General features: G+C 34.6%; 1 protein-coding gene across 1 annotated transcript; it reads right to left on the bottom strand.

The window, feature by feature from the left end:
- Positions 1–254: 254 nt before the first annotated feature.
- Positions 255–4604, bottom strand: LOTGIDRAFT_237960 (hypothetical protein; the record flags this gene model as incomplete). Its single annotated transcript, XM_009048594.1, has 5 exons — positions 4501–4604; positions 3795–3875; positions 2857–2959; positions 1660–1749; positions 255–352 (listed from the first exon to the last, which is right to left on the bottom strand). Exons 1-5 carry the CDS (start codon positions 4522–4524, stop codon positions 255–257), a joined length of 396 nt encoding a protein of 131 aa, XP_009046842.1. The 5' UTR covers positions 4525–4604.
- Positions 4605–11282: the final 6678 nt, after the last annotated feature.

The following is an 11282-nucleotide window of genomic DNA, read 5'->3' as shown; positions in this document are numbered from 1 at the left end:
AGTAATTTGGTCACAAGACAGATTCGGACAGATCATACAAGAAAGATGACTTATTCAAGGATGACTTCTTTCCCATGCCCACCAAGATTAAGACCATTCCATGTCGCTCTTGCATTGCAGAACAGATTGTCTTATGGTAAAACAAGCTCTGAGCCAATTTTTAGGTGTTACAGATGATGATAAGACGATAAACAACAAACACATTACTTCAAATCAACCAAAGACAGTGTTAACTAATTCAAAACAATTCTAGCCTATTGTCGGTTTAGCTGTTGACCCCAACTTTCTAGTCCTGTGTTTGGGATCCACAACAATGTAAAACTCATTAACCAAAAATGTGGTGCAATATCACCTGCAATGATCATTCAAGTTGAAGTATAGATAATATAATAATTAGGTAAGTGAATAGGCTATGGAAAAAAGAGAAAAAAAAGAGCATAAACTCTAATCTATTTTATTTGATAAAAGTATAAGCTATTCTATGTACAAAAATATTGCTTCATTTCTGTGAAATAATGAATATACTATCATTTAACATGAACTCTGTGGTATTTTACTTCTCTATATCCAGTTCAGAAAAACTTTGTTATCTGACTTAGTCAATTTCATGTCCTTGAACTTGCACAGGAAGTGGCAAATGTTCATATTGATATTGGTAGATTCTAAAGCACTGTCAAAGAAAATTAAATATCTCGTATCTCTTTCTTAAAAATTTGAGACTAAATCTCCAACTTTTGAATCTATTCCATTTCAACTACCGGAATATAACTGACGATTTTTCCCACAATTTCCAAGTCTTCTTGGAATAAATGCTTCAGGTCCTTGTTCGTACTATAATTTGCATTGTCCACATGAAGTAGGGAGCCAACCAACATGAAGTCCTATCAAATTAACTGCATTATTCTTATCAAGTATTCTCCAGCATAAAACTACAAGAACTTGATCTGTTGGTTTCTTTACTTCTGTTATCATTAACATTTGATGATTCACCATTACCTGTAATGTATCTCTTTTTTAATCAGTAAAAAAACTTAGGAAATATATTTTTATACCTTTCAACTATCAATGTCACCAAAAGGAACACATTTCATTTTTTCTTGCCAAAGATATAGTAAGACCAATGTGTTTTCATGAGGTTTCTGCATACAATGAGATAACTATTTTTGACCATTTTTTACAATTAATGTGACAATAAAGCCAATTTTGTTCTGGGTGTGAACCTTGATGCCATGGATCCACTTATCAAGGTGTCTCTACTAACTTAAAGGGATTCTAATGATGTTTTCTAAAAAAACAAATGGTATATTGGGGACACTGATAGAAATCAATTTGCACCATTCCAATTAAATGTTTGATGACCTCTTGAAGGGCCATATGTGATATAGCATATTATGTGACATCATCAAGCACTTCTTTTTGTGAAATTGCAGAAACCACAGACGTCTGATTGAAAATTGGAATGGTAAAAATTGCTGCTACCAGCATAATACACATAAAAATATTAGAAAAACCTCTTAACAATCCCTTTAAAGAAAAAGATTTTGGTTCATTTGATTGCTGACAGTTTTCCTTTAAGTTTATCATAAACTACAGACTGACCAGGTGTCAGGTTTATTCTCTGTTAAGTGACACAAATAACTGAAATCATGTCGTACTAACCTGTCTTTTCATTTAGAAATGTTCGATGCATGACTAGAGTTTTTGTTGTTTTACTATGATATTCAACATCACTTACACCAGCATCTTGTTCTGTAAAGTTGAGAAAATAGAAAATACAACGGAAAAAGAAACAACTATATTTTACAAGGATAACAACTTAGGTTCACAGTTAAGGATCCTTTCTACCAGCTGGTCTTTTCTCAGATTATCCGTACCCATTTACGGCTGGGTCAAATGATATTATGAGTGAAGATGATTTATTTAAGGTAATCACATTTTCACACACCAATCACGATCGGAACCCACAGCCGCCATTTGTTCAACGTAACAAAGCAAATGATGTCAGAAGAAGAACTCTCAAACCATATTTTTTCAATAAATTAAATATTCAAAATGTACATGTGGTTCCTTGGTAAAACCAATATTTTAAGAAATATAATAATCTTAATCTCATTGGATAATAAAACTGAATTTAATATTAATCTTAGTAATTGACCAATCAGATGACTGGAATCAAAAGTTAAGATTTAAGAGTAGAGAGGAGCTTAGGGTAAGGTTAAAAGAATTTAAGACTTTCTTTATCAAAGCTTGAATCATTGGGTTGCATATCCTGGGTGACCGCTTGGAACCTCGTATATGCCATATTTGGTCATTTTGACTTTTTGGTACCGCTCGAAAGCTCGTAAAAGCGCTGATCTTGTGATCAAATCCTCGTATTCTTAGCTTGATTGTAAACAACTCAAAAAGCGCAAATTAAATAACACGTATATAAACAGTCAAATTTAAACCTCGTAAAATATATTATTATACAAGGTTCAATGTTCCTTTTTTTGAGCATGAAAATGAAAAACCTTGTATACTGTATTATTATACGAGTTTTTGGTTCAATAGGCCGGAGATATCGAATTGTTATACGAGGTTTATATTTTCCAAGAATGGAAACCACGTATAACAGTAAAAAAAATAATAAAAAAGATTTTAACAAAATATGCGTTCAAATAGTTTTTTGCGTTTTTCTCGAAAACTAATTCCGCGTTATATATCGTTATACTAGGTTTCAAGCGGTCACCTACGATATGTAACTAGTTTTAACAAGGTATCTGATTGGCTATGTATATATGAAACTCTCACAAGACAGATTGAGATAAAATCATGAAAGCTTGCAACAACATGATAATAATGATCATAATTAATCACCTGATTTTTTATTCAACAATAAATATGTACCCACACTATCTTTATATTCTCCACTAAATATATTTGTACCAAGTTGCAGTAATGGTTTTTCTGTATTTATACCCTTTAAAAAAAAAATTAGGTAATAGCATCATACAATTCATATTTAACACCTTTTTATAATAAAACAAACATTGTGGAAAACTTGGATGATAGTAAAAAATCCATGCTTGAATTTACCAACTCTCGAGCTAAAAAATAACGCTGTCTAATGTTTGCAGATAGAGCTAAATTTTAGCTTATTTTTTACAATTAAAATCTTATGCCCTATTCTCCAATATAACAAATAAAATTTTAGTAAATTTTTATGAACAGAAAGTCCCTTGAAATTGCCAAAATTGAGCTCTAAAGCAAATCCTATAAAAAGTGTATTAGATTAGCAAATCAGCTGGGAATTCAAATTTCATCTTGTGTTTGTCATATAACTAGCCATCAATTTATAACTTAATAAATATCTCGCCCCAAGAAATGACATAATTATGTAGCATTTTTCTTAAAGAAGTTTCCATCTTGCGAACATTTCTTTATAAAGATCAATGCATAGTAACAAAACAACATGTTCAAAATCTATAACAACAAATCCAGATTGGAGAATTGAAATATCAACATGACATGCCATATGTAATACATATCTTATTGAATGGCCCTGTTTAATTTATGATAATAAATTAAGCTTACAAGTACTGGTAATATCATTTTGTTATCATATATGGCTATAAGACTTCACTGAGATTTGATGAAAATCAATACTTTTACACAAGTAGCCCTAGTTCACCACTAATAGACAATATCATGAATAGCAGTTAAAATTTGATAGAAATGGATTAAAAAGTGAATTTTCTCACATCATGGATCATATAAAACCATTAGATCACATTGAAATGAAAGTATCTACTTACAAGCACTTTACATTGTACGTTATCTTTTTTCAAAAATTCTGTATCTGTTAACCCATTCAATTCAACTACAACTGTTGTTTCCTGAAAAATAAAATTCAAACCTATCAAAAATAATTTCTTGAAGGAATATTTAACTGAAAAAATAAAAAAAAAACATGTTGGGAGCAGTAGCCCGAAACAGCAACCTAACAAAGCAAGACAGAGAAGAAACTACTATAAGCTTATTTACACTAACTAGTGTAGAGATTGAGATATTACAAAAGGAGTAAAACGTAATATACAGATTAAACATAAAGATTACACTATTTGAAAATTTCAAAATGCGTTGCAGATATTTCACTGAAAAGTTATGATTCAAATTATTTGAAACTCACACTTCCAGTCATTAGAAGTAACAAAGACTGTTTTAATCAAAAGTTAATAGTAAAATGTAATAATATGTTTTAATATTGCGTCCCACTTCTTCCTGTCATGTACCCCTCATCTCCCTCAAGTGTCCTACCTTCGGCCTACCTCATAATAACTACTTAAGGTCCATTTAACCTAAAAAATTTCTAAGATAAATCTATCTACTATCATATCTGAGAAATGGCCAATTGTTTGATTCTTGGTGTAATTTTTAATGTGATGATGTATGCCAGATCACAAAAAGGTGGCCCAATTATCCCAGCTCTCCCCTACGAGTAGAAAAGATGCAACCATTTACCTCAATTTGGCAATCGTCATCCATGTCTGTTATCAGTTAAATCAGTGTGTGTAGCTTATTTAAAAGGACTGTAGCTTATTTAAAGGTTTAGGCAATTGAAGGTCAAAAAAAAAAAAAAATAGGCTTTTTCTCCTCTCTTTTTTAGAAATTTGAGAAGGGGACGTAATCCATGAGACTTCAGTCTACAAACAACCAGGATGATTAAAACCAGAGCAGTATATACGGCTCTGATTAAAACAACATTCTGATAGACCTACACTTAATCGATCGATTTATGTTTTTCTATGAATGTGAAATTCTAAGACTATTTACTTTTTTAGTATTTAGTATTATTTACTTCCAATCACCAAAACAAACAGTATAATTTAAAGGTGTGCGTCATATTGGTGCTTGTACGGTGATGCAAGGGGCCATGGCTCCTAATGTTTGTGCTGGTCCGGATTTTCAAAAAAACCAGGAATGCAGAGGAAAGTGGTCGTCTAAAGGGTTACAACTTGGTAGAGAGATTGATAAACTCCGCTGAAATAGTCCTCACTGATGATCATATTCCGGATTGCCATCACATGCGCACCAAACTGTTGACTACATTTTTTAATGTTCGATTGTACATTTTGGCTAGAAAGGAAAATAGGAAACGATCTTCCAAGGCTGAAGCAAACTTGAATGTTGATGGGAAACTTGGCAGCAAATTTGTTGAGGGCCATGGTTTCAAAGCTGAAATGATGATTATTGAGTGGTGTGATATAACTTTCATGCCTTCATGACATAAAATAAATTGTGCTGATTGAAACTGAATAATGAGCCTTTTTCTGTTCAGGCCCACAAGTAAAAGAATTATTTTCGCTCTTTTATCCTTTATATTAACTTCACTATATTCTAAAGCTTTATGTAACAACAATCATTGGTTATAGTTTATGCAGTCGTCAGGAAGGGCCTATTGATCAAAAACAATATGAATTATATCATACATTGTATTACTTATCAATATGTTGCATAAACTATAACTAGTGATTAGCCTATTGTTCCATAAAGCTGTACAATATACAGCTAGGCCCTATTTTAATATGGAAGATTACAGGTTTAATATTTCGGTGGTTAATATTTGGAAAGTGCTAAACTTCAAAATTCATCTTCTTTTTGTGTTTTTGTATAGACATACCAAATTTTATCAAAATCTGTTAAAAACTGTAAATTCTAGAGCGTTTACGAGGGATAAAGTCGGTCGTCTTGTAGCTAAGAGAGGGTAACAAGATGGCGCCTTGTGACGTAGTTGGCCAGACTCTATATACAGCTCTGGTTAAAACCAAAACCATGACAGGAACTTTGGAACAGAACTGTTGCGCACATTCAGTTCAAATTGCAACTTTACATCACCGAACTTTTCGAACTGCGGCTGTAAAAGTTTTGGTCTTACCCCCAGCCTGTCCGGTTACACTGTAGTCCAATAGGCTACAAGACTGATGGCCGACCCAATGTTAAAACTTGATAGGCTATCTAGGGTCAAAATTTGGTAGAGTAATGGCCATTTTAAGATAGGTCGAAAACTAGAAGATGACCTTCTCTCAAAACAAAATCTAAGCCCATTTCCTCTGAAAAATCAGGGTGAAACTTCAAAGTCGATTTTTTTCGAACCAAATATCAAGTTCCTGCTCTGAAAAAATTCCTCCAACACTTTTAGTCTCATAATTTTTCCCCGAAAAATTAAAGCGAATTTTGGTTTCCGAATAAAATAGATCGGAGACATGTTAAACTGTCTTTTGCAACAAAAATTATACCTCTAGGGTCAAAATTGGCCGAGTTATGGCCATTTTACAGGCCCGTAGCCTAACCAATACTCCTGGGTGGGCAAACGTGCAATCGAGGGGGGCAAATTTAGCAAAGCCCCTTAACAGACGATTAAACGTCGGGAAACGGACTTTCATGGAGTACTTTAGATTCGAGATTATTTTTGTTAAAACACACAAGTTATAATACGTTACATTTTTATTGCCGTTTTAGTTTCAACGTAGTCGGGTATGTTTTATGGCTCTATTCTCGGTTGCTTTGGAACGTCTTCTTTTCCAATGTCACCTGGTACTCCTGTCTTTTCAGAGCATCTTGGTACTGCATCCGTTGTGTTGCCCGCTGTGGTTTTGATAGCAGTGTCAGTCCCAATAGTGTCGGAACCATCAAGCAATTTGTCTTTTTTGATCAAATATTTATCCATTTTTCCTACGATTGGTTGTTTGATTCATATGAATACAATTTAGGATAATATATGTCTATTAGTTAGTATTTATAATCAACCAATCAAATCTTTTGAATTTTGAGACGGGACAGATTACAATCCAGTATGAGACCAATAATTTTGTTACCAATGACGCTTTACTGCAGACTTTTTATGATTTTCAACGAACTCAATTGTATCAAATTGTCTATTCTAATGTAATTAAATTTAAAAATGTTATTAAAAGCTATGATGTCTGGTTTCATCCTCAGTTAACTATAAACAGAAAGATATTTAAAAACAGTTCTTAAGTAGGCCTACAGATAGGAATACTTAGTATTTGTTTTAACCATTTCGCATAACGCAGCCCTGAAAGCCATAACCTTATTTTTCGTTACGTATAATCAAACTATCGAAATACTCATCATATGATCGACAATGCAAGAGCAGCTGACTGGTGCACTTACTCCACCATTAAATGCCTGACCAGAATGACCAATGTGTGCTATTCACTCAGACTCAGTTACCTGCGGCTCCTATTGACTCGGGAATAAGAAAAGGTGTATTTTAAAAAAGTGACCGGTACATTTTGCTAGGGGGGCAAGATTTGATTTAAGGGGGGCAAAGCCCCGCCAAGCCCCCCCTTGGCTACGAGCCTGCCATTTTACTGAAGGGATGGGGTCTGAAACCAGCCTAATGCAGTCCAATGGCACTGGTTGGGGTGAAGGCCATAATTTTGACAGGCTGCCAATGGAAGACTATCAGAGATGTAAAGCTGAAATTTGCACTGACGGTACATACCCATTTGAAGTTGCTCTGTTCCAAAGTTCCAGCCATGCAAACCCTGTCTGTTACAGCACTTTTGGTCTCAGATTTTTCGCCAAAGCAAAATATAAGCGATTTTCTCCCTGAAATGGAGGGTGGAACTACAAAGTCGATTTTCCCGAAAGTTTGACAAAAAATCGAATTTCGGTCTCTGAATTAAATAGATGGAGGACATGTTAAACTGTCGTTTGCAACAAAAATTATACCTCTAGGGTCAAAATTGGCCGAGTTATGTCCATTTTAGTGAAATTGTGGGGTCTGAAACCAGCCTTATGCAGTCCAATGCATCTGGTTGGGGTGAAGGCCAAAAGTTTGACAGGCTGCCAATCGAAGGCTATCAGAGATGTAAAGCTGAAAATTGCACTGAAGGTACATACCCATCTGAAGTTGATCTGTTCCAAATTTCAAGTTCCTGCCATGCAAACTCTGCCTATTACAGCACTTTTGGTCTCAGATTTTCCCCCAAAGCAAAATATAAGCGATTTTCTGCATAAAATGGAGGGTGGAACTTCAAAGTCGATTTTTCCGAAAGTTTGACAAAAAATCGAATTTCGGTTTCTGAATAAAATAGATGGGGGACATGTTAAACTGTCGTTTGCAACAAATTTATACCCCTAGGGTCAAAATTGGCCGAATTGTGGCCATTTTAGTCAAGGGGTGGGGTCTGAAACCGGCCCAATGCAGTCTAATAGCACTGGTTGGGGTGAAGGCGAAAACTTTGACAGGCTGCCAATCGAAGGCTATCAGAGATGTAAAGCTGAAATTTGCACTGAAGGTACATACCCATCTGAAGTTGCTCTGTTCCCAATTTCATGTTCCTGTCATGCAAACTCTGCCTGTTACAGCACTTTTGGTCTCAGATTTTCCCCCAAAGCAAAATATAACCGATTTTATCCCTGAAATGGAGGGTGGAACTCCAAAGTCGATTTTCCTGAAAGTTTGACAAAAAATCGAATTTCGGTTTCTGAATGAAATAGATGGGGGACATGTTAAACTGTCGTTTGCAACAAAAATTATACCTCTAGGGTCAAAATTGGCCGAGTTATGGCCATTTTAGTGAAGGGATGGGGTCTGAAACCAGCCAAATGAAGTCCAATAGCACTGGTTGGGGTGAAGGCCAAATCTTTGACAGGCTGCCAATCGAAGGCTATCAGAGATGTAAAGCCGAAATTTGCACTGAAGGTACATACCCATCTGAAGTTGCTTTCTTCCAAATTTCAAGTTCCTGTCATGCAAACTCTGTCTGTTTCAGCACTTTTGGTCACAGATTTTGTCCCCAAAGCAAAATATAAGCGATTTTCTCCATGAAATGGAGGGTGGAACTTCAAAGTCGATTTTCTCGAAAGTTTGACAAAAAATCGAATTTCGGTTTTTGAATAAAATAGATGGGGGACATGTTAAACTGTCGTTTGCAACAAAAATTATACCTCTAGGGTCAAAATTGGCTGAGTTATGGCCATTTTAGTGAAGGGGTGGGGTCTGAAACCAGCCTAATGCAGTCCAATGCATCTGGTTGGGGTGAAGGCCAAAAGTTTGACAGGCGGCCAATCGAAGGCTATCAGAGATGTAAAGCTGAAATTTGCACTGAAGGTACATACCCATCTGAAGTTGATCTGTTCCAAATTTCAAGTTCCTGCCATGCAAACTCTGCCTGTTACAGCACTTTTAGTTTCAGATTTTGTCCCCAAAGCAAAATATAAGCGATTTTCACCATAAAATGGAGTGTGGAACTTCAAAGTCGATTTTCCCGAAAGTTTTACAAAAAATCGAATTTCGGTTTCCGAATGAAATAGATGGGAGGCATGTTAAACTGACTCACAGGCTCACAGCAGGATAGTTAGTCTTGCCGATCATTCTTGGATAATGGTATCTTGGAGCCTTCCTTTAACAAGGCTTAAAAAAATGTAACATAACCAAGGCCTAATGAGAATAACATTAATCTGATATTTGAGGCCCATGTGACTCGCCCTGCCTCATCTATTTAGAACAAATAGATTTGTTTCGGATATCTAAGCATGTTTGCTTATTTGCACCAACACTTGATACAAGCAGACATACACTGTAAAAAAAATTTCCTTCGATTAACAGAAAAAATTCCGGCAGCTGATTTACCAGAATTTAAATTTTGCCTTCAGTTATATAACAGAATTTCTTGTGAAATATTTGCTTTAAATAACAGAAATATTTTACTACAAAATCTGTTAAATTACAGAATGACTAATAATATTTCCTGTAATTAACAGAAAATAGGAAGGATATTCTGGTAAATCTGCTGCCGGAATTTTTCTAATATTTCCTGTAATTTAACAGAAAAATAGGAAGAATATTCTGGTAAATCTGCTGCCGGAATTTTTCCTTCCAGTTCTGTAAAAAAACAGAATTTTAAAAAGGATATTCAGGTAATAAATCTGTTGCCAGAAATCATTTTCATTTTACTGTAAAATAACAAAACATTTCAACTTTATGTGTTTATTGGTATTATTTGTGCATTTAAAATAATCCGAGAAAATGATGTTAACTACACCTTTAATTATACATACAACTGAAAATGTGGGCGTATAAAAACAATCTCTTGCATAAAAACAAATGATGAACTTGAAATACATACTCATCACTAATGACATCTTTAACACATCTTTTAATGACATTCTCATAACTAATGACATCTTAATAACGTGCTGATCTAACTAATTCGGATTTAACTAATGTCTTTTTTTATTTATGTTGACACTCTTTTCTCCACACTGCCCATATTTTATTAATATTGACAGAACTTCAAGGACCTGTGGTCCACTTCACTTTTTTTAGTGTTCCACAAGGTTATAAGACTCCATCATCCAGCACAATACAGTTTATGATGCAACTCTAATCATTATTATAAGGCCTAATTGTTTTTGATGTGCACAGTTAATTGTTGCTCGTTCGAAAGTCAGGTCAAGTCTCATAATGCTCCGTAACTTTTAGCTGGTAAATAATGGCAGAAACTCTAAAGAAAGGGAAAAGGTGACATACCTGAAAAGATAAATTTAAAATGAGAAAATATTTGTTGTGCTAACGTACTGTAGTAGTGTAGTAATAGTACGGCACTGGATCTTTTAGTTCGAGAAATCCAGAGTCCAATTTACCCTCGTTTACGAATTTTGTAATGCCTCGTCCACGTGGTGGGTCCTAACATTGAGTGTAAACGGTTAAGGTTTATTCACAAGAATATTAATGACAAAATTCTCATTCCTTGTATTCTTGTACTCTGGTGCAATCATAACCATAAAAGGCTGAAAAAGCGAGGATGTACAAAAACAAAAAGAAATTATAAATTAAAAATAATAAATTAGTAAAGGCATAAGAAAGTGGATGGAAATTAAGAGCATGATGCAATGACACACTTACGTATAGCAGTCATGGGTGGCCCTACAAAATAATTTCTTAAAAGCAGGTTGCACAGTTTGACATCGATAAGACATTGCAAATGTTATTAATAGTAGGTACAAACATTTTATATAGTGTCACTTGTACAAAGTTGGTGGGAAAACTGACTTGAGGGATCTATGCATAATTTGGCGCCATTTTGTCGGGTTTGTTTACATTTTGGTAAAAGTTTTCAGACAGCATGAACAAATATAAAATTGCAATAGAAATTATGGATCCTGTGATATTTCATATCGTTGGAGGTTTTCTTATGTAATCGGGTATAACTTACATTGCGGTTGGCTAAACCTGAAGAATTAGAGAAATGAATTTGAGGACTTCATTG

Source organism: Lottia gigantea (genome assembly GCF_000327385.1).
Source record: "Lottia gigantea unplaced genomic scaffold LOTGIsca_125, whole genome shotgun sequence".
Classification (NCBI taxonomy): Eukaryota; Metazoa; Mollusca; class Gastropoda; family Lottiidae; genus Lottia; species Lottia gigantea.
The sequence above is the reverse complement of the archived record's forward strand: the minus strand, read 5'-3'. Positions and strand labels throughout refer to the sequence as shown.